Source organism: Monodon monoceros, unplaced genomic scaffold (assembly GCF_005190385.1).
Source record: "Monodon monoceros isolate NGI ecotype Baffin Bay Population unplaced genomic scaffold, NGI_Narwhal_1 Super_Scaffold_3, whole genome shotgun sequence".
In the NCBI taxonomy this organism is placed as follows: Eukaryota; Metazoa; Chordata; class Mammalia; order Artiodactyla; family Monodontidae; genus Monodon; species Monodon monoceros.
Window position 1 is genome coordinate 39,859,675 of NW_021703780.1, and position 23,293 is coordinate 39,882,967.

At 56.2% G+C, this 23,293-nt stretch overlaps 1 protein-coding gene across 4 annotated transcripts in view; it reads left to right on the forward strand.

Annotated features, from left to right (window-relative positions):
* Positions 1 to 23,293, forward strand: part of GRM4 (glutamate metabotropic receptor 4) — a 108,945-nt gene that overhangs the window by 66,700 nt on the left and 18,952 nt on the right. For 3 of the 4 annotated variants that reach the window (XM_029242968.1, XM_029242966.1, XM_029242965.1), the window contains 3 exons: positions 6,299 to 6,434; positions 9,332 to 9,486; positions 11,837 to 11,977. In XM_029242968.1, the coding sequence (XP_029098801.1) occupies positions 9,384 to 9,486; positions 11,837 to 11,977 (244 nt within the window). In that variant the 5' untranslated portion in view covers positions 6,299 to 6,434; positions 9,332 to 9,383. The remainder of the gene's footprint in view (positions 1 to 6,298; positions 6,435 to 9,331; positions 9,487 to 11,836; positions 11,978 to 23,293) is intronic. The other variant, XM_029242967.1, reaches the window with a different exon arrangement.

The following is a 23,293-nucleotide window of genomic DNA, read 5'->3' on the forward strand; positions in this document are numbered from 1 at the left end:
GGGCTTTGGAGCTATGGACCCAGTGCCCTGTCTGGGTCGCCTTGCTGCCCACTGCCTGCGGGCTGGCTGCTTAGCTGCTTCCTGGCGAGGGTAGGTCTCTTGGTGAGTGAGAGAATGAAGGATGGGGGAACAAGAGGATTCCCAAGCCTGGAGGATGTGGCTGAGGGCTCTGGGAAGGCACAGGGGAGCCCAGGTCCCCGATTGCCCCCTACCTGGGGTGAGCTTGGGCAGAAGCGGGCTGCTCCAGGAGGAGGCTTTTTCTTTTTGCCTGCTCTGGGCCACCGGGCTAGGCTCAGCCCACAAGTTGGCGTGTCATGAAGGCAGGGGGTCTGGGGCTGCTTGGAGCGAGTGGGGAGGACTTATTTAGATGGGTGGAGTGGAGAGAGCCATCCCGTGGGGGACAGGGAGGTGCCAAGAGAAGAAGGAAGCTGAGCACAGGTGCAGTGATCCTACTTGGTGTAACCCGAGTCCACCAGGACATTAGGGAGACACCTCAGGCGGGAAACTGGGCTGATGACCAACCCCCCGCTGCTCCCCTGCCCCCCCCCCGCCCCCCCACTGAGTCCTTAGTGCCTGCAGGTCTCCGTGGCCCTGCCCTCAAATAAGCCCCTGGGTCATCTGTGCTGATGGAGGGAGCCACGTGTGGACAATCCCACGCAGCGAAGCGTAGAAAAACGAGGGCATTTCAGCAGCGATCTCCCACCTGCAGGTGGAATTTACAAGTCCAAAGTGTCTTCAATTCCTGGCTCTCAGGCCAGGCAGTAGCTCCTAGAAAAAAGTCTGAGTAGAGTCCACATCTGCTGCTGCCACTGCGTGGCCCGGCCTCCCTGCCCCCTAGGATGCAGCCCCCAGCCTCCCTCCATCCCTTCACTCCACTTGTTTCCTCCTCTGCCCTGCAATGAGAGCTGTATGGGAGGAGGGGCTCTGTCCTCCTCATGGCTGCATCCCAGCATCTAAACGGTGCTCAGTAAACACTTGTTGACTCAGTGAAGGAAAAGCAGCGGTAGCACACAGGACAGGGTGTGTTGTTGGATGGCTGGTGTCTGGGGAAGCATGCGGTGGGCCTGGCACCCAGGGGGCCTTCCCCACCACCAGTGTGGCCAGCAATGCTGTCTCCTGAGTCCCTCCTGGGGCTGGTCGCTCTCTCTTCCTGTCTTGCTTCCCAACTAGACTGAGCTCCCAAGGAAGGGGTTTTACTTGCTATTGTTTTTCTTTTCTTTTAAATTTTATTTACTTATCTATCTATTTATTTATTTATTTTTGGCTGTGTTGGGTCTTTGTTGCTGCGCGCGGGCTTTCTCTAGTTGCGGCGAGTGGGGGCTACTCTTCGTTGCGGTGCGCGGGCTTCTCATTGCAGTGGCTTCTCTTGTTGCGGAGCACGAGCTCTAGGTGCGCGGGCTTCAGTAGCTGTGGCACGCAGGCTCAGTAGTTGTGGCTCGTGGGCTCTAGAGCGCAGGCTCAGTAGTTGTGGCGCACAGGCTTAGTTGCTCTGCGGCACGTGGGATCTTCCTGGACCAGGGCTCAAACCCGTGTCCCCTGCATTGGCAGGCGGATTCTTAACCACTGTGCCACTAGGGCAGTCCCTACTTGCTATTGTTTCTTAAGGACCAAATGTGCCAGGAACTGAGCAGGACACTTCTTGAATGAATGAATGAATGAATGAACGAATGAACAAACACACAGAGCCGGCCCTGCCCTTGGGGAGTGCAGCTGGAGGCAGACACTGACCCAGATATATTGGCTGGACCCAGAGAACATCGGGAAAGGTCACCAGACTGCAAATGGAAAGGGCGCAGGGACCACAAAATGCAAGAGGAAACCCATATCAAGTTTCACTAGTGGAGTCTCCATGTCACGTTCAAGTCAGTGCAGGTGCCTGGAGCCTGGGGGAGGCGCAGGGTTCCAGTGCCAGGGAGGGCTGGCCAGGAAAGAGCCTGTCCTCGGGGGGAGGTAGGATTTTGGGAGCCAGATGGCCGGCAGGAGGAGGGCAGCCCCAGGTGGGCTCCCCATGTGCTTCCTCTCCAGTGTCCTGTGGATTCTACCAAGCCGGGAGTGGCCGAGTGACGCCGTGTCACGGATGCACAAAGAGGCTCAGGGCAGCTCACACAGGGACTGAATGCCTTCACTGTCACTCGTGTCCGAAAGTTTGGTCTGGCCTGGGTTCTGGGGTCCACATTTACCAAGCATTTACATCTTTACATCTTCTATTTGCTTCTGATTTTTTTTTTCAAGAAATAAAATGGGGATTGCCTGGAAGCCCTTTCACGGAGCCCTCAGTCTTGTTCTATCCCTGCCTCCCTTGAGGTACCCTCTACCCACGACTCTGAAGGGGATGAGTTCCCTTCTTGTCCCCGTTTAGTCATTCAACAAGCATTTATGGAGCACCTGATGTGTGCCAGGCACTGGGAGATCGCAGTGCATACAATAGAACAAATCTGCCTTCATACAGCTTTTGCTCGTATGTATGTGTGTGTCCATATAGAATAAATCTTATTATATGTGGCTTTTAATTTCTACATAAATGGGACAGATTGTGCTGTACTTTGCTTTATCAGCCAACTTTATGTTTTCAGGGTTTTGTCGTGCTGATACGTGAGAGCTGTTTTATGAATCTTAGCTACATAATATTCCATTGTGCAAACACACCACGGATTAGCCATTCTTCTGTTGTAAAATATTTAAGTGGTTTCCATTTTTTTGCTGTTTCGAACAGCGCCACAGTGACCGTCTTTGGGCACGTTCCCTTGCACCCGTGTGTGACTTTCTCTGGGAAGGATGTGGAGGTGGACGTACACTGGCCTGTAGGATTCTAGACCCCCTGGTGCAGTCTGCTCTCAGTCTCCTTGTTCCCAGAGCACTTGGGCCAGGAGCTCTCCAAGGTTCCTACTGCCCCCAGGCACTCAGAGGCTCCTGGCAAGTGCTTGTGGCTTCCTGCCCCCCCACCCCCCACCCCCGGCCCTGCACGGAGGCACTGGCTGGGCGGATGGTGGAGCTTGCAGCTGGCATGTGGCAACTGGGCTGGGGCTGTGTGTGGGGTGAGGGGCTTGCCAAGAGTGACCCAGGAAGGCCTAGGGGAGCCACGGGGAACGCCAGACTCCTTCATGCCCCCTTTCTTATAATCCTGTTCCTGGAGCCTGGGACAGGTGGAGTGTTCCAGCTTCTGTGCAGAGATAGGGCATGGGCTCGTTCCTTGTTGCTTGGGTTTAATTTGATTATATTTGCTCTCAGTATGGACTCATGGATTTTTTTTTTTAATCCGAAGAGAGAGTCCGTGTGGTAAAGGAGGAGGGGTGCAAAGAAGTGCCCCCGCCCTGGTGGAGAGGTTTGAAAAGGGCGTCCCAGGGGAGTGCTAGTCATGGTGCTGCAGAGGCAGGGGCTGGACATGGGAGGGCTGGCGGGCTTAGCATGAGACTTGGGATCTTCCCAGGGGTGGGGAGGGGCTGCAGGAGATGGGGGTTAACAGAGACCCAGCGACTGGGGCCTTCCCTTTCTCTGCCGGAGGGAGGCTCCGGACACACACCTGGATTACAGGCCCACTGACCGGCCATGTGACCTCCGTCAGTCTACTTATCACCTCCGAGCCTCAGTTTCCACATCTGTAAGATGGGGCCATTAGCCTGAACTGTGGTCACCTAATTCTTCTTTCACCAGCAAAACGAAGCCTGCAAGATATACCCTGGCGTGTCAGGTGGGGCCATCCTATGGAACTTCTTAGGGGAGCATTGCCCAGAAATATGACTTAATCTAAAAGTTTCTCCCTCCTTGAGAACAATTAACTCCTATTCTATGCCTGCCTCCCCTCTGCCCCTTGGCCCCCTCCTCCCTCCTGGAGCCAGGTGGCACATCCTAACCCCTCAGCCAGCCTCCTCCTCTTGTCCATCTGTCTCCCCAGATGGGGGGGGGGCGCGGAAATGTAGCAATTGGCCCAATTTCTAACTGGAAAGGAACCATATGGAGGGTTTACCTGGGAGCTGAGTATCTGCCCGGCCGCTGTTAGGGCAGAGCCAGCGCTGTGGGCAGCAGACTGGCTCCCCAGGCTCTCTCTGTGAGCCGGGACCGGAGGGGCCCCGTCCTGCCCCCAAACCCACCCTCCTTCTCTCCTTCTCTCCCTCCCCCATGAGCCCCTGGTAGACCTGCTTTTCTCCTGTGCTTGGGGCTTCTTTGGGTGTCTTAGGAGGTCTTGAGGAGCTTGGTCTGCACGGAAGTGGCAGAAAGTAAGGGAAGTGGGTGCTGGTCAGGGCAGGGGGCAGAGGGCCATGGTTGCCTTGCCTGGTGCAGAGAACCAGGGGGTCTACTTTCCTGGCAATGTGAGAATGTGTCTGTGTCGTGTGGCTCCAGGCCTTGCAGGTGCCTGGCACAGAGCAGCCCCCATTCTAGTGTGAGTACGTTGTTCTCCCAGAATGCCCCACGCCCCGGCTGCTTGCGCCTCCTCCTGCTAAGACTCAGCTCAGGGTCACCGCCCTTGGGCAGCCTTCCCTGGTTGCCACCTACGCCCAGGAGTAGAGGGCCCTCCTTGGGTGGAGCTGGGTGCTGGCACCTTTCCCCGGGGGGCAGGTGGGTGTGTTACCTCTCCCTGTGCTGGGAGCCCCTTGCAGTCAGTCCTCCATGCAGAGGTGCGTGGAGTCTGCGCAGAAGGCTCAGGTGACCCCGGCCTGGACTGAGAAGCCATTCAAAGGCTCGGGGGTGCCCAGGGGTGACAGCCAGGTGCCCAGCCAAGGTGGATAGTTTGGCTGGGCCCTAAAGAGCTCCTGTGTGAGGTGGAGCTGGGCTGAGACCCTTGAGTGGGACCCAGAGGAAGGTAATGGTCTCAGATAAAGGATCTGCTTTCATCAAGAGTAATCCCTCATGTTTTTCCATCAGCTGAGCCCTGACTCTGCCACCTGGGGTCCTGGGGGGGTCTTACTCCCTGGAGGCCCCCCATTCTGTACCTCAGTAGGGCAGGGAATTGTGTGGCTTTGGGTAAACCACTTCTCTTTTCTGAGCCTCAGTTTCCTCACCTGTCAAATGCAGTTGATAGAAACAGTGGTCCACAGTGCTTTTGTAGCAGGAGATGAGGGGAGATTGAAATACACACATGATACCTGTCCCCCGCCAGCACTGGAGAGACACGTCTGAGGCTGGGGACTGGCTGGGTGAAGTGGAAAGTGCTCCCAGGGTTTCTGTGAGCCACATGGCCTGGCTGTGAATTCCGGGGTGTGTGTTGACTGAATCCTGGCTCCTGCAGACTTGGGGGCTGGCCATCTCGCAGAGGCATGAGCTTGAGAGGCAGGTAGGCCCTGGGTCCCCTTCCCCAGGACCCAGCCAGGTAGGTGGTGGCCCAGAGAAGAAGGAGTGACAGGAGGGCCCCTAAAGACCTTCTGACCCCAGTCAGAGCTCTTCCAGTCCTTCCACCCCAAGCACTCCGGTTAGAATGACCTTCCGGGGCTCTCCTGAGCTCCCTGCTAGGAATCTGATCACAAATAAGATGGGCGGGGCCTCGAGTATCAAGGCACCCTGCCAGGCCAGGGTGGGAGCTGGAGAGACTTACACACTGAGTGGCCTGTGGGTTCGTGGAAGGGAACCTGGGAAGACCTGGATGAGGACTGTAGCTGGGTTTGCAGCATTGCTGCCCAGGATGTGTGGGCACGAGTCAGCAGCCATGCGCACTGCTCTTACCAAGGGGCCTGTTGATGAGCATGGGGCCCGGGGACAAGAGCCCTGGTTGGTGTGTGTGGATGTGGGTGCCAGAGGCACTAATGGCCCAGGGTGGGCAGTTTGCTCTCGTTCTCAGATTTACTCCTCCAAAAAACCTTATGAGGTGGTTACATTGAAAAGAACCAATGTTTACTGAGCACTTACTATGTGCCAGATATTATTGTATTTATATGCATGAACACACTTAGCTTTATAACAACTCTATGAAATAGGTAGTGTCATTATCTTCACTTTATAGATGATGTATTTGAGGCACAGAGAGGTTCAGTAACCAGCCCGAGATCACACAGCAGTAAGTAGCAGAGCTGAGATTTGAACCCAGGCAGTCTAGCTTTAAGCACAATGCTGCCTTGCCTCTTGCTAACAACCTATTTTATTTATGAAAACTGAGGCACAGAGAACCTAAGTGACATGTCCAGGGTCATCACGCTTGTGAGTTGTGGAGCCGAAATTCCCCCGGTGGCTATTCTGACTGCATAGCCCGTGCCCAGAGATGGGGACCTGGGAGCTAAGAGTCAGGCTACAGGGCCGTGAGCAGCCCCCAGGAGTGTGGGTTAGGGGAGAGACTCTGTCCGCCCCAGGCTGACTGGTACCCTTCTTGCAGGGGGTGTGTGCATTGCCCAGTCAGTCAAGATACCACGGGAACCCAAGCCTGGGGAGTTCGACAAGATCATCCGGCGCCTCCTGGAGACCTCGAACGCCAGGGCGGTCATCATCTTTGCCAATGAGGATGATATCAGGTGAGGGCAGGTGGGGCTTGGGGCGGGGCTTGGGAGCTGGGGATCCCTGCTGGAGACCTTCCTAGGCAAGCCTGACCCACCCTGGGGTCCAGAGAGATGGGGTGGGCCAGCGAGTGGGTGGTGGGGAGACCCTTCTGGCTGGGGCACAGGCTACTGCTAATGGGCTCCCCTTCCCCTCGCTGTTTCCTGCATCCATTCTACCAACTGGGGATGGTAAGCAGGTACCTTTACAGAGGGGCTAAGGCCATGGGCTTGGGGTCAGAGCACCTAGGTTCCTCGCCTGCTCTCCTTCCTACTAGCTGTGTGACCTCAGGCAAGTTTCTCAACCTCTCAGGGCTTCTATTCTGCTTTAAAAAAAAAAAAAAGAGAAGCTAATTATGCTTGCTTGATGGTGTTGCTTGAGTATTGAATGCAGGAACGTGCATAAGGGGCTTAGAGCAGAGGCTGGCAAGGTTGGCCACCTCTCAGCCCCTCCCTCCTTCCTTCGGTGAGCTCAGAGTAGTGGGAGGAGGCCTGGGCTGAGGTTTTAGTCCTGATTTGGGCACACACTCACTGTGGGCAGTATTGTCCCCTCCCTGGTCCTCAGTCTCCACATCTGCAGATTGCGGGCAGGTGGACTCCGGGTGCCAGAACCATGCAGTGCAGAAACCCTGGACCACCCCACCTCTCTGCACATCTGCCCCTGGGTCCTGAGTCGCAGGTCAGAAACTTAGGCCCTTAGAAGATGACCCCTGAGCACCCCTCCTAACCCACTTCCCTTCTTCCTGCTTTTTCTCTCACTACTACCCCTCCGAGACTGTATGTTAGGGCCAAGAGGGGCTGGCCTCCTTGATTCCCTAGTCTCAGTGGGAGACACAGCCCCTGCTCAGAGTCTGACTGGCAGAGGAGATGTGGTTCTCCCCAGGTCTCCTCCCTCAGATAGTTGGCCTGAGCTTTCAGAGCCCGCTGTGCCCTCCAGTCGACCTGCCCACCTGCCTAGCCCAGCCTGCCCGGTCTGCCCCCCGTGCATCCCCCTCCCCATTGCTAACCAGCATCTTTTCTGGGTCGCATTCTTTCCAGCACTCTTTCCCACTTGTGAAGACCCCATCCTGGACTCCTGAGTTTCAGCAAAACAGATATCCCCCCAGGAGACATTGTCGGGTCCCTGGAGGGGTGGAGGGGGGAGTTTGGGAAGGTCATTAAGGCCTCAAAAGCCACAAGGACCAGCTCTAATAGGTGTTTCTCAGGCCTCGAAGGACCAGGGCGTGGGAGTCCTCAGGATCCATCTGGCACCTCCAAGCTGAAAACAGAGGCTGCTCTTGACCCCCTCAAAGCTTTCAGGTCCCCTAAATTCCTGTTGCCACAGGTCCGCTGGCAACGGGGGCAGGAGGGGCTCCTTCTGAGCTCTTTCCCTCCCTGCAGTCACCAGTCGCTGCCCCCCTGCCCCCACTCCCACCCCAGAGCCCAGCACTACTTGGGTCCCACTGCGCCCCGGGATGCACCCCACTCCAGGCCTCCCTTGCGGCTCTGATGGACCCACACGCGGGGAGGGGAGGATGAAGGTGCCACGTGTCCCAGAGAAGAGGCCCCTGGGAGAGAGAGGGAAGGGCCTGAGACTGACTCCCTGAGCAGCTGTGGGGGGTGGGGGGGTGTGATGGAGTGGGGCGCATTTCTGGAAATCCACAGGCATTTCAGAAGCAAACAGAAGTAAAAATAAACCCAGGTGACTTTACAGAGATGGAGTCTTGGCAGCTCTGGTCATGTCTGGCCGGCCGGATGCAGGCGGGTATTAATAGGTATTAATAGCCTCACCTACAATTACTGGGCCCTGCCTGGGCTGCGGTAGCTTTGGGGGTCTGGAAATGTCCATCAGGAGACGATGGAGGCGGGCAGGTGTGGGCCCCGGGGCTGGGAAACATGTCTCTCCCTGGCAGCCCCAGGCGGTCCTGCCCCAGCTGGCCACCTCCTGCACAGGCGCAGCAGCCACCCCAAGCCCCGGAGTCTGTCCTGGCTTGTCCATGGGAAGGGCCTGGACAGTTTCTAGTATCCTGGCCTCTCGCTGTGTGACCTCGAGCAAGTTGCTTGCTCCAGTCTCTCCCCGTGGAAGGAGGTGCGTTGCGAGAATTCTGCCCAGTCCCTCCTATTTTTCTCCTCCTAGGTGTCTCTGAGGGGCCACTTAGTTCAAGCATCCATTAAGCACTGACTGAAAGCCTCCTGTGGGCTGGGCCCTGTGCTGGGCTCCAGGGCCCCTGACTTGACTAGGACCACTGTCACTGTGGGCCTGCGGAGGGGTGAGGCCCTGGCTGCCCGCACCCTTTCATCCATCCAGGAGGGTGTGGGGAGCAGCTCTTTGAAGCACCTGGACTTTTGGCACAGAAGGAGGTGGCATGCAGAGGGGGAAGGGTGTAGTGGGGTGTGTGTGTGAGAGAGACAGTGGATATAAATGTGAGAAAGGGCCAAGGGATGTGGGTCTGGGCTTAGGACCAGGGTGGCATGTACCTGAGAGGACAGAGCCTGGGCAGATGTGGTTCTGGGGACCTGAGTCAGACAGGTCCAAACTGAGGGAAACAGCTGTGGTCTTTGCAGGGACTGAGGTAGCCCCAGGGGACAGGAGTGGGTCTGGGAAACAGACAGGGGCTAGGGCTACCGTATCGGTGAGAGGGGAAGCCGTGGGCCTACAGGCAGGCGTGGGCCAGGGCAGCAGGGAACTGTGAGCCTGCGGGTATGACACGGGTGCTGGGGTGGCTATGGGCCCTGGGCTCATGTGGCTCAGGATGGGGGATCCAGGCACAGGCTGGGAGGGAGACAGGTGTGGGCCTCGGGGAAGGGGGTCAGCCAAGGGCAGGTGTGGCCAGGGTGGCGGCAGCCGCGCGGACAGACACGGCTGGGTTGGGCTGGGCTGGTGCGTGTTCCCACAGGCGTGTGCTGGAGGCGGCCCGGAAGGCCAACCAGACCGGCCACTTCTTCTGGATGGGCTCGGACAGCTGGGGCTCCAAGATCGCCCCTGTGCTGCACCTGGAGGAGGTGGCCGAGGGTGCCGTCACTATCCTCCCCAAGAGGATGTCCGTGCGAGGTAGGCCCGGCAGCCCGGACGGCACGCCCGCCGCCCTCACCCGGCACCATCCACCACCGCTGTCAGCGTCGCCCCGATGGCTCCTTCTTATCGGCGCTCCATGCCCTTCCTCTCCCGCTCCTCGTCTCCCTCCATCGTGCCTTTCCTCTTCCTTGGCTCACAGCTTCTTTGTGCTCGGGTTCTGGGATAGGTAGCCTTTCTGGCCACACTTAACCCAGCAGGATTCAAATCCAGATTCAGGACCTTTCTTCCTCCCGTCTCAGATATTTGTGGGTGTGGGAGATGGTGGCAAGTATAGGAGGCTCATTTATCAAGGACTCTCCTTCATCCCTATATACTCTCATCCCTTCTTGCATCTGGGATAGAAGAGGTGAGATCCCTGCCCTGCCTGGAGCGCATCCTCTGCCAGAACGGGCCGGGCACTGCCAGCAAGCTACAAGAAGAGCATGCCATGCCAGGGGGCAGGGGCCTCCCTGCAGAGCCCGCCTGGGTCTGGCGGGCCCTGGGTGTGGGGGCAGGCGTTGCGCCTGCCCTGCCCGGCATCCCTTCCTCTTGGGGCAGAACCCAGTCACCCTGGGCAGGAACAGATTGCTCTGGCCAGAACCTTGCTGTGCGTGAGGTGTGAAGTTCCTATTAATGGCTCAGTTTGGCAGGGACCTCACTGTCCTCCCCATGGGGGAGGCAGGCTCCCAGGGCCTCCTCCCCTGCTCTTGCTCTGGTCAATAGAATCCAGCATTGATGGAGGTGGAAAGGCCTGCAGACATCCGCTTCCACCAAACCTTCCAAGAGACCAAGGCCTGAGCAGGGGAGGGATGTGGGTCACACCGCCGTGTCCTCTACTCACCCTGAGGCAGAGGGAGCATAGGCCGCAGAAGTTTCCACACCTCCCCTCTCAGCCTCAAGCCATAATAAACACAAAATAACAATAACTATGGCTCTTGATACCTGTAAACACCAGGCCCCTTACAGACATCTCATTCAATCTTCCCTGCAACCTCAAAAGAAACTTTTATCCACATTTAGTGGGTGAATACATTTAAGGATCAGAGAGATTTAGTGACATGTAGTGGCAGTAAGTGACACATACGTGCTATTAAGTGGCAGAACTGGGATCTGAACCCTGGACTTGCCAGGGAAATCCCTTTTTTCTTTCTTTTTTGTGGTACGCGGGCCTCTCACTGTTGTGGCCTCTCCCATTGCGAGCACAGGCTCCGGACGCGCAGGCTCAGCGGCCATGGCTCACGGGCCCAGCCGCTCTGCGGCACGTGGGATCTTCCCGGACCAGGGCACGAACCCGCGTCCCCTACATCGGCAGGCGGACTCTCAACCACTGCGCCACCAGGGAAGCCCCCCTTTTTTCTCTGGGACATTAGAGGAGCCTTTAGAGCAGTGGTTCTCACCTGGGGGTGATTTTGATCCCCAAGGGCCGTTTGGCAACGTTTGGAGACATTTTCGGTTGTCACGATTAGGGAGTGATGCTTCTGGCATCTAGTGGGTAGAGGCTGGGGATGTTGCTCAATATCCTGAAATGTACAGGACAGCCCCCTGCCGCTCCAGCCCCCCACCCCAGCAAAGAATGATCGGGCCTAGTGTCAGTGGGTCAAGGTTGAGAAACTCTGCTCTAAGGCCAGTCCCCCACCAGTGCCAGCACCTCCCTGACAGCTCCGACAGTCAGACAGCTGTGCCCATGACACAGAATGATCATGATATATAGAGAGGGGGCACTGGTAGGAGAGAGAAGGCGATATTCACTCACCAGCCTGCCTACCCTGGGATGGGGTTTTCTAGGCTTAGAGCAGAGTGGGTAAGCCCTTAGGAGCATTTGGAGAAGGAGGCTGCCTCTGTCAGTGATGGGGAAGTTCTGGACTTGAAGGAGGAAGATCCAGCCCCCCATCTTATCTGTGTGACCTGGGTCATTCCCTACACTCTCTGGTCCGGTCTCCTCTTCAGAACTAGAATGCTCAGGTACTCCCAGGATTGAGTGCCTGCCCCCCACCAGCCTCTCTGCTCTAATCTCTGGGCCCCCAAGTGACTCCTTCTCAAAGAGGCCCCGTATTACATTTTGGTGGTTAAGAAGCAGCAGAAACACCCTCATCCTGTACTTCTTCCATAAAGGAAGCAGTTGTAAGATTACACAGGCTCTCCCTGGAATTTAATACAGCTCTTTTCATTGTGAAGAAAATGAAATGGTCCACATTTTGTTTTTTCCGGCTGGGCCCTGGATCAGAGGATGTGCTCTTCCCTTCCGCCTCCCTCTGCCTGGGCCACATGAAAGCTGCGGGAAGCGGGAAGGGGAGGGGGCGGGTGGGGAAGGGAGGCGTGAGGTCCTGACATCCTGGTTCCCTGTCAGGCTTCGACCGCTACTTCTCCAGCCGCACGCTGGACAACAACCGGCGCAACATCTGGTTTGCTGAGTTCTGGGAGGACAACTTCCATTGCAAGTTGAGCCGCCACGCGCTCAAGAAAGGCAGCCATGTCAAGAAGTGCACCAGTGAGCACGCGCGTGGTGGGGGGGCGTGGGACTGAGCCTCAGGGGGCGGGGCCGGGGGGGGCCCGGGGGGGGGGGGGCTATGGGGGAGAAGGCTGAGAGTGTCAAGCTGGGTGAGCGGTGGCTACGGGACACTGCCGCAGGGGTAGCAGTGTCCAGGGGCCCAGGCGGTGCTGCCTGGGGGTGGAGTTGGGGGCCAGAAGGGGCGGGGCCCTAAGGTGGTGGGGGCAGAAGGGGCGGGGCCAGGACTGACTCAAGGTCTGACACCAGGGCCTTGTCGGTGGGTGGGCTTAGGGTAGCTGAAACCTCGGTGATCTCTCAGACCATCAGCCATAGGACGCTGCTGAGTAGGGGAAGGGGCTCCTGGGTCTGGGCAGAGGTGCCGTCTGGCTGCTCACCTTGGGCTTCATCTGGACGCCCCTATGGCAAGCCCACAGACCTGACTGACCCCAGCTGCCCTGTGAATCCTAACGCTCACCGGTCTGAGCACTTTACAGAAACCATCTCTAACCCCTCCAGGTTCCCACAGTCACTCAACAGACACCAGTTTGACTCCCACTCCCTGGCCCTTTTCTAAGCACCATGGATATAGCAGCGAATGAGAGCCGAAAAGCTCTTGGAGTTTTTATTTTAATGGGGAGACAGACAATAAACGAGATATGTAAGTAAACTATAGACTATGTCAGAAGGAAAAAGTGCAGTAGAAACAAAATAGATAAGAAAGAGGATGGCCTCCCTGCAAGGTAACACTTCAGCAGAGTCCTGAAAAGGACAGGGAATGAGCCACGGGAGGATGGGACGATGGGTCTATTTTACAGAATGGAAAACAGAGGCTCAGAGCAGGTAAGTAAAGGGACCTGAGTTCCCGCAGATGAAAGGTGGTGGAACAGGATATGGACCCAGGTCTGAGTTCTAGGCCCTCAGACCCCTATGGTAGCCGTCTTGGCGCATTCACCTTTGATACAGTTGGATGTGGGTCCTTGTGCTCTCTTTGTCTGGGTAGCTCTGCAGCAGGACCTGGCGTCAGGGACATTGGGAGGGCTCTGTGTACCCCTCAGCCGTGAGTGGCGGCCATGCAAGGGTGATGAACTCCCTCCTATAGTCTCCTGGACTGATGGGTGCAGCTTGGGCAGAGGGCCAGATGAGCAAGGGCCACAGGATCAGCTGCAGGGACATGCTGCATGGAATCACTGGCAGTTGGGGGTGGGGGTGGGGGTTGGTCCACTAGGGCCAGGGGAGGAGGGAGCATGGTGAGGTGGGCGGGCCGGTGGGGAGCATGCTGACCTCTGGTGGCCAGGGCAATCGTGGCTACTTAAGACTGTGGGTGTCCCCTGGGGACGGAGGCAAACGCCTGTGGGTGTAGGCAGCAGTGTGTGTACACCCTTGTGTGTGTGACTGTTTGTGACTGTGTATGTACATGAGTGTCTAAAAGAGAAGGTATATATGTGCATGTCTGTCTTACGTAGGGGTGACGTTCTTGGGTGAGCTAATAACCATACACACCACTCTTTACTATGCATTTACTATGTTCCAGATATTTTAACAACATCATCTCATTTCACCCTCAAAACAACTCTAGGGGTTCTTATGACCCCCTTATTATGGAGGCTATGGAGAGTCAGAGAGGTCAAGCAACTTGCCCAAGGCTGCACAGCAAAGGTCTTTATGAGGCAGTAATCACAACAAAGGTGTAAGAAGTACAAACATGCCTGGGCATGGGAGGCTGGGCCCTCATGGGTAGGAGCATCCTGTTTACTTCTCTCTTCCTGGCATAATTATTGAGAGCATCCCCTTTTATTCTCAAAAGTGCCCAAGTGGGGATAGAAGATTGTATCTTCACCCTGATTATAGGTCACGAGACCTGGCTTGGAGATGGGGATGGGTGGGACTGAAAGTGGGGGCAACACGGATAAGGGGGCGTCTCGGCCCCTGTGTCTGGCTCACCAAGGGAGAGGGGCTTTCTGGAGTCTGCTCTTGGTCTGGGAGGCGCAGGCAGGGAGAGGGCCTTGGTCAGTCCCTGTAAGCTCTTTCCAGACTCCCAGTCCTCTTCAGGACTCCCCGGCTGCTGGTGAACTGGTGGGGGGGGGGCACCTCTCTAGGTGCCCTCAGGGAGGCGTGTGCGCTGTCAGAGCAGGTGGGGAAGGAGGGCTTGATCAGGATTCAGGAGGGTGTAGACTCTCACTGGGAACCTGAGGCCAGCTGTACCCTGTCAGGACCTTAGCTTTCTCATCTGAGAAATGGGATTGGTGGTGGGCCAGCCCAGAGGGTGTCTGGGGTGCAGGTGAGACAGCTGATTGGAGGCACTTGGTGAACTGTGAGAGGGCGGTGCTCAAGCCTGGCTGTGCATCAGAATCACCTGGAACCTTTAGAGCTCTACTAGGGCCCCCCCAGACCCACTAAGCAGAACCTCATGGGTGGGTTGTTTTTCAAGCTCTCCCAGTGGATTTTATGTGTTTCTAGGGCAGGGAACCTCACATCGAATCACCTGGGGATCTTTTCAAATGCCGACCGAGGCCTGGCTCCCAGCCCCAGACGTTCTGATGTAATTGGCCCTGGGTACCACCTGGGCATCAGGATTTTTTTTTTTTTTTTTTTGTGGCACGCGGGCCTCTCACTGTTGTGGCCTCTCCCGTTGCGGAGCACAGGCTCCGGACGCGCGGGCCCAGCCGCTCCGCGGCATGTGGGATCCTCCCGGACCGGGGCACGAACCCGTGTCCCCTGCATCGGCAGGCGGACTCTCAACCACTGCGCCACCAGGGAAGCCCGTCAGGATTTTTAAAAGGTGCCCCTGTGGTTTAATGTGTAGCCATGTATGGAAACCACTGCCTCAGAGGGAGGGGTGGGTGATAGAAGGGGTGACGGCGTGCACCCCAGGCAGTGGGGAAGGCAAAGCACCAGAGCCTGGAATGAGCTTGGGGTGTGTATCACAGGGAGGGGTGGAAGGACAGCATATTCCAGCTGACCTGGATCCTTCTCGCTGCATCTGAAGCCCCAGCAGAGGCTGGTAAGGGTCCTTGGGCGGCCCCACGTCAGGCACAGTGAGCCCCTCCATCTCTGGGTGAGGTGAGGGGTGGGGGAGCTGCTGGGAATGTTTGTGGGATCGGAGACCCACCCTGGGTGAGGGGGAGGCAGCTCTGGCTTCTCATGGCCCCGCCCAGGTTTGAGCTGAGCCAGTCCCTTAGGCCAGGAGGGCTGGGGTGACACCCATGGAGTATGGGCTCTGGACCGGGCACCTGTCAACGTGTCAGGGTCTGGGTCCGACTCTGCCTCCTCCCTGCTGTGTGACCTTGGACATGTTATTTAACCTCTCTGAGTCTCAGAGAGGGCAGGAAAGTCACCACCCATCTCAATGGGTTGTTGGAAGGATTGGTGATGTGTTTGAAGAGTATGAAGAAGCTGGCTGAAAAAGGATGTGTATGATCAGCGCTGATAAAATGGTGGTTGTTGTTGATAGAGAGGGAGGGGGAGAGGTGGGATTTACCTGCGACTGGGTAATTTAACAGCTCAAGTCTGCTGTAAGGATTCTGTCCGTTGTAGGATCCCCGATGGGGAGGACAGCATCCTGAGGGTGGGTGGTGTAGGCTCTCACAAGTGTTGCATCCATTTTACAGAAGAGGACGCTGAGGTGATTGGTGAACATCGCAGTGCTAGAGAATTGGCAGAGCTGGATTCATACCCAGGCAGCCTGGCTCTCCAGCTGGTGCCCCACCTGCCTCTCCCACTTCCTTTCCTCCCACGCCCCCAGCCACCGTCTCGCTTGCCCTCAGCTAGCCCTGTATTCTCCACCTGCCTCACTCTGTCTCCCGAGCCAAGCTCCACACTCACTTCTTCCAGGCTGCCTGCCCATCCACACCGGGTGGGCCCACTCTGGTCCCCTCATTGCTAACAGTTTCAATAGCCAGCCTCTGCCTGTCTCAGTCCTTCAGGCCCTGCCCACGATCTCAGCATGAGCGAGTGCCACTCCTGTGTTCCCCTGCCCTTTGCTCTGACAAGTCCATGCCTTCCCTCCTCAGGGCAACAGACGGGCCCGATGACCTTCTCAGAGGGTGGGAAGGACCTTCTCTTGCTGGGGTCTTACACTTGGGAAGATCCGATCCATCCTTCAAGGCTGTGTTAAGTTGAATTCCCCTCAGGAATTCCCTGGTGGTCTGGTGGTTAGGACTCCACACTTTCACTGCCAAGAGCTCGGGTTCGATCCCTGGTTGGGGAGCTAGGATCCCACAAGTCGTGCAGCGCGGCCAAGAAAAAAAAAGTTGAATTCTCCTCAAGACAAGGAATTGAGAGCCAGTCGTTTCTTTGGGAGAGAATCCCAGGAAACATTGGTAGGGGAGGGAAGGCAGACATAAAGGGTGTGATACCAAGCAGGTTACCACTGTGAGCGCTGAAGCTTTACTCCCCCGGGGGCTCTGGAGACAGAAAGGAGCACGCCTGGCAGTCATCCCACTGGAGGTGTGAGGGAGCTGGGGTGTGTGTACACCAACTCCCATCAGTCATTGCTGGCTGTTCCCAGAGGGTGTTAATTCCTCAGTGCCTCCACATGCCAAATGGCTGGCAAAGAGGGCTTCTGTGGCCAGAGAGTCTCAGAAGAGTGGCAGATACTGGCAGTTGGAGACTGGGCTGGTGTGTCTCAAAGCGGCAAGTGGTCTTGGGCACCCATTCTTTCTCAAATACACAACTGTGAGAGTCCCCCTGAACTGGGTGTGAGTCCTAGTGCTGCCACTTCCTAGCCGTGCGATCTGGGGCAGGTCACTTCTTGAGGCCTCAGTTTCCTCATCTGTAAAATGGGGATCATACTACCCACTTCCATCCCCCAGAGCCCTGCCCCTAGCAGAGCTGCCTCTCTCATGGTTTCCCAGAGAAGGATTGGAGGAAGCACTGCCGGAAGCACTAGAAGATGGCCTGTGGGCTGCTCCACACCTGAGCGAGATAGGGGTCACGGAGCAGGGCGTCTCTGCAGCTGTCAAGGCCTGCGGGAGGGCAGTGCCCACCTCCCGCCTCCTCTCCTGGCCCCCTCCCCAGGAGCCCGCAGAGCAGGGCTTGGGAATTAAAGCTGAAAACAAGGCAGATGTGGTATCCGTCTTTTTGACAGGACTGCCAGCCAGGTGATGGCTGAGTGGAGGAAGGCCTGGTTTACGAGGACATAGGAGAAATTTACTGCCTGCTGCTCCCAGGGGCCGGGAGTTCTGAGAGGGAGGGTGGCCGCATGGCAGCTGGGGACGTGTGGGGAGATGCTGATCACCCAGCCTGTGCCAGCAGCAATAACAATAATAACAGCTGATGTTTATATAGCATTTATTACATGTCAAGCTCTGTTTTAGTGTTTTGCATTTGCTTTTCACAGCAACCCATTTTACAGATGAGAAAACTGAGGCACAGAGAAGTTAAAGACTTTCCCAAGGTCATACAGGTAGTAAATGGCAGAATTGGGATTTGAACTCTGGCCATCTGGCTCCAGGGATGTCCTGCCTCAGGCCAGCTGATGTCCCAGCCCCAGGGCCCTCTGGCTATTCCAGCCTGGCTTTGTGGCTCTTTTCACCTCCACATTCCTAAAGGAACCTGGGGAAAGGAAGGAAGACCCACATTTGGGATTACCTAGTATGCGCCAGGTTGTGCCACTCATTAGAGGAACTCACATTTGCCCAAGCCGTCAGCCACCTGGTGGGCAGAGGGGTCCTGAGCCCTTCCCCTCAGTGCTGTTTCTTACTTGTTCAGCTGGCGTTTACTCAGAGGCTGACTGTGTCCCCAGCCCTGTGCTGGGCTCTGTGAAGGGGACAGACCTGCCCTGGGGGGCTCCCCCTGCAGGTGGGAGATGATATGGCCTTGGAGACAAGGTGGTACATGATGGTGTGGTCCCAGTAGTCAGAGCTGAGGGCCTCCAGAGAGCTTAATCATGAGACCAGAGAGGACAGATCCAGGAGGCCTCCTGGAGAGTTCTGGGAGACTAGGGATGTTGCACCTTTAAATCAGGAGGTCAGAAGTCCTCACTGGGAAGATGACTGGGAAAGAGCATGCTGGGCAGAGGGCACAGCATGTGCAAAGGCCCTGAGGTAGGCTCAGGCCTGGCAGGTCTGGGGAGCAGTGAGGAGACCCATGTGGTTGGAGCAGAGAGATCAACAGGTAGGAGATGGGGTCCTAGAGGTGGGGCGGGGTGGCACGGGTCTGTGGGCCTTGTCGGCAATTTGTAAGGCTTTAGTCTTTTAATGCCAAATGAGACAAGGCCACGGCAGGGTTTGAAAAAGGATTAACGTGATCAGATTTATGTTATAATGGGCTCACTCTGGCTGCCTCCTGGAGCAGAGATGGGGGTGAGGGCAGAGCTGGAGGTCAGTTAGGGGCCGGGGCTCTAGTCCAAGTGGGAGGTGGTGAGAACTTGGAGCAGGTGGTAGCCATGGAGATGGAGAGAAGGAGTCTGATTCTTTATCAGTTTTGCAGTGTGGCCTCAGAGTTTGCTAAAGGATTTGAGATGAGAGAAAGATGGCAGAAAATCAAGGATGACTCTGAGGTTCTTGGTGGTGCACTGAGATTGGGGGTGGAGGGCCAGGCTTAGCCACGCGGAGATTCCTGGGAGAGGTGGGTGCAAAACCCAGACTGGGGTTGGTCAGGAGAAAAATGGAGGAGAGAAATTGATGACAGTGAGTAAGAACAACCCTTCTGAGAAGTTTTGTTGTAAACAGGGAGAGAGGGATGCTAGCTGGGGGAAAAGTGGGGTCAAGAAAGGGTTTCTGTTTAAATGGAAGAAATTAAAACATGTTGACAGCAAAGATCCAGTAGAGGAAAAACTAGATGCTACTGGAAGGAAAAGGAGCATGGCTGGGTGATGGGGGAGAAGGGGCATCCACGTGGGGGGTTGGCTGTGACTTCGGCCCCGCGAGCTGCCTCCCCTTCACCCCTGGCCCCAGTCTGACCCTGTCTGGGAGAGCTAAGCCCAGGCCCCTGGGCTGCGCAGAACCAGTGAGGAGTAGAGAACGGCCTTCCCTGGGAGCTGGCCTGTGCAGGTGCCGAGTGTGGCTTCTGCTGCAGGTATCACTCTTCTCTAATGGTCCCGGGAGCCGACCTCATTACAGACAAGGGGAATCGAAGCTCAGAGATGCTAAGCAACTCAGCAGGCCAGTGAGAGGCTGAATGGAGGGTGGGGTGTCAAGCTGCTCCCATCTGGCTGGACGTCCACGTCCTGTTTCTTGAATGAGGGTCTGTGGACATCTGGGGATATGTTCTTGAAGTCAGACTCTCAGCGACCTAGGAGTTCCATGACGATTCTTGAACTTGGCATTTTCATTCGATGGCCTTCTGAAAGCGGTCTTTACAGATTGCAAAGACAACTTCTCTGCTCCTGTGATCGTTTGCAGTTGGAAGTAGCTGTCACTGCCAGGGCTTCAGCCTCTGATGTCAGTATTTTCATCCCCACATTCATCCTAGGATCATCCTGGGACAGAATTGTTTTCCTTCAAAAGGGGCCTGAGGCTGGCTCAAGTTCGGGGAGCCCTGGGCTGTACCACCACTGAAAGCCAGAAAGAGAGCACCTGGAAGAGAGTCAGGAGCCACCACCCCCTGCCCCCACTGCTGGGCAAGACCCTTCACCTCCCCGCCCCCAAGGGGGTGACCGTTATGGGCCCCCACCCCTAACCCCCCAAGACACGGGCTGGCTCAGGGTTCCCCAGGACAGGAGTTGGCAGAGAGCTGTGGTGGAGTTTGGCGGAACAGATCTAGGGGTGGGGGCACCAGGCTGAGTTGTTTAGAGGTGCCCTACCTGGAAAGCAGGTGGCTTGATGGAGGTTGAAAGTTCAAGGGGAGGGACTGGCAGACACCATGGTATGAATGGGGCTGAAGAACAAGGGTGTGACTCCAGACAAGGAGGGGGAGCCTGCTCTGTGACTTCTGGGGATGCCGGGGTGGTGGAGCCTGGCCTCCGGAGCAGGACTCGGGGACCCTCAGAAAGACCTGCGTGTTCCAGGGACGTGACGAGGAGAATGGCTCAACCACAGGCAGAGTCAGGAAAGAGGGGGACTGGCCGGGAACACAGGTGGCAGCTTCCTCCCCCATCTGAGTGTCAGTGGGTGAGCTGACCTGGGCCCCTGTCCGTGGGGTGGACACCCCACGCTCATCTTTTGGGGGTCTGGGAAGACCCAGCACGTGCCGGGCTGTAGACAGGATGGAGGGGCGGCCCAGGGCTGGGGTGGAGGTCTCCAGGGGTGGGGAGTTTTCCGCGGGGAAGTGTTAGGGAGGAGAGGAAAGCGGAGGCTTAGAGAGCACTACGTATAAGGCATGATGCTGCGTGTTTTACGTCTGCACCTCCTTGAATCCTCTCAGTGGCCCCTCAAGGTAAGTGTTATTACCCTGGATTTACATCTGGGGGATGTAAATTTTACTTGACCAGGGTCATATGGCTGGTCCAGGGCAGAACCACACACTACAGCTCTCCCTGGGGGTGGGACGTCCTAGGACCCTCTTATCCTGCTCCCTGGAAATTTGCACAAGGGATGAAAACCAGTGTGTATGTTTGTGCATTTGTATGTAGGTGGAAGTTTATATGTGTGTAGATGTGTGTGCTATGTCCACACACCTACGCCGATTACACGTGTGGACTTGAACCTGTGGGTGTGGTGCCCCAGGTCCCCTCGGCGCTCCCCAGCCCTGCTTTGCCAATGGAGTGAATGTCCCCGGGAGCAGTCTGCAGCCTGAGACTGGTGGCAGTGGGGCTATTTATCCCCTCAGATGGGGCAGCCCTGAGGCCTAGGCCACACAGTTTTCTAGAGCCCCCCACGGGGTTGAGCCTCACACCTGGCGTTAGTGTCTTCCCATCCCTTCCTGTCTCTGCCTCACTTCCTCACCCCCAGTTTGTGCTTCCAGCCATCACCTCCCAGATGAAACACTTGCACTCATATCCTTGTCAGGACCTGCTCGTGGGGCCTCTCAGCCGACAGTGAATCTGAATGACCACGTGCTTGTAGGAGTGTCATGCTACTTGTGTAGCTGTGTATTGGGCTGGCCAAAAAGTTTGTTCGGGTTTTCGTAAGATGTTACAAAAACCCAAACGAGGGGCTTCCCTGATGGGCCAGTGGTTAAGACTTCGCCTTCCAGTGCAGGGGGTGTAGGTTCGATCCCTGGTCGCGGAGCTAAGACCCTACATGCCTCGCGCCAAAAAACCAAAACATAAAAACAGAAGCAATATTGTAACAAATTCAATAAAGACTTTAAAAATGGTCCACATCAAAAAAATCTTAAAAAAAGCCCAAACGAACTTTTGGTCAACCCAATATATAGAGTATGTGTTTATATGGACACTTATGTTTCTACATGTTTGAACATAGATGCGTGTATAGGGGTGTATATAAATGCATGCAGGTTTGTGTGTTGCTACTTTATATGTGTAGATGTGAAAATATGGGAGTGTATATGTAGCTGATTTTGTATACCTTTATGTGAGGGAGTGTGTGTGTGTGTACACATGAGCCTAGAACTCAGGAGGATTGTGGCTGGGTGGGGTGAGTAGTTGTGGAGAGGTGAGCAGGGAGACAGGGGAGAACTCTGACTATTTCAACCTTGAAAACTCATTTCAATTACAATTTACAACCTGCAGACAAAGGCTGCAGTCGCCGTAGTAACCACAGCTGCGGGGGTTTTGATGGAGAAAGTCCTCTCCCGGATGGTTCCGGGGCTGGCTGTCATCCGTGGCCGAGCCAAACACATCTCCGGCTCACTGTGCCTTGGGACACAATTAGGACATCTTCAAACTGTTGCTGCTGTCATTGTTGCCGTGTGTCTGGAATTTATCTCCTCTAGGAGCTCTCGGAAATGTGTGTCTTGTTTCCTGCCAGAACTGTGGTTCCCTGTCTGGGCCTGGGGGTCCCAACCACCCATGAAAGGGGATTCTCTGACCCCCTGCTTCCCTCCATGGCCCCTCTGTCACCCTTCGGGGACAGGATTGTCCCTTGCGCTTCTCTCCTGGCTCTCAGAAGCTGGGATCAGTAGCCTTGAGTAAGAGGGCAGGCTGCTGAGGCTGGAGAACTTGCCTCTCCTGTCCATCCATCTCTGTTTGTGCTGTGGCCTAGAGAGAGCTTTGCCTGTTAGCAAAGCTCTGCTGTCCCAGGAGCTCCGAGGCAGGCAGGGCTTAGAACTCTTTGTACCCTTGTGTTTAACAAACTTCCGTAGCACCTGGCAAGCACCAGGCCCCTCTTTATGACCCGCTGTGAATATAAACCCATTTACCCTCATAGGGACCCTGTCCCGACCTATGAGGTAAGTACCATCATTATCCTCATTTTGCAGGTGAGGAAACTGAAGCCCGATAGATGAGGTGGCAGGTCCAAGGTCACAGCTAGAGTACAGGATAGAGCTGGGGTTTCAGCCCAGACAGTCTTGTGTGAATGAAGTGTAGTGGGTAGCCAGGGGCTTAGCTGACCCCTGGGAGAGCCAGGTGAGCCCCCTTGAAGACTACCCTGTCTCCAGCCCCAAGGCCGCGCCGTAAAAGCTGTGGGCTCTCTCTGGACCCAGCAGTGCCCCCAGAGCCAACTGGGCATCTGCCCCTAAACTGTCTAGTCTGTGTACTGGGGACCTTTGATCTCTGACCCTGAGGTTGGGGTACTGGAGTCAGTTTCTGACCTTGGTCACAGAGTCTTGGTGGCCAAGACAAGGATATGAGATGTGCCGTCAGCTCTGTGGGAGCCCTGGGCAGCAGGGCACAGTGACCATACATTGGCTGAAAATAGAGGAATCTAGGGGGTGATCTGTGGATCCCTGGGGCCTCAACCTGACCCCCCCACATGACAGACATGGGACACCCAGGCCCATGGCATGCTGTATGCAGGGGCTGTGGGAGGGGAAGCTGGGGTTCCCTAGCACTCTCCCTTCCTCTCCTCTGCCATCCTTCGGCCCCCGTGTCCGCACCTCAGAGCCCCTGCCCCATCCCGCCCCCCACTTTCCTGCCGTCCCCCTGCAGTCAGGCTCTTACAATCTCTCAGGTGTAGTGTGGTACACAGGCTGGGAGCTGGAGCACCTGGTCAAATCCAGCTCTTTGTGGTCCTGGAATGCCAGTGAGCTTTTCTGTGCCTCAGTTTTTCCATCTCTATAATGGGGATAATTACTCACCTCGTAGCACTGTTCTGAGTATTCAATGACTTAATATATACATAAAGAGCTTAGAAGAGTGCCCGACACAGAGTGGATGCTCCATAGAAGTTAGCAGTCCTTGGGACTTCCCTGGTGGCGCAGTGGTTGAGAATTCATCTGCCTTGGGACTTCCCTGGTGGCGCAGTGGTTAAGAATCCATCTGCCTTGGGACTTCCCTGGTGGCGCAGTGGTTAAGAATCCATCTGCCTTGGG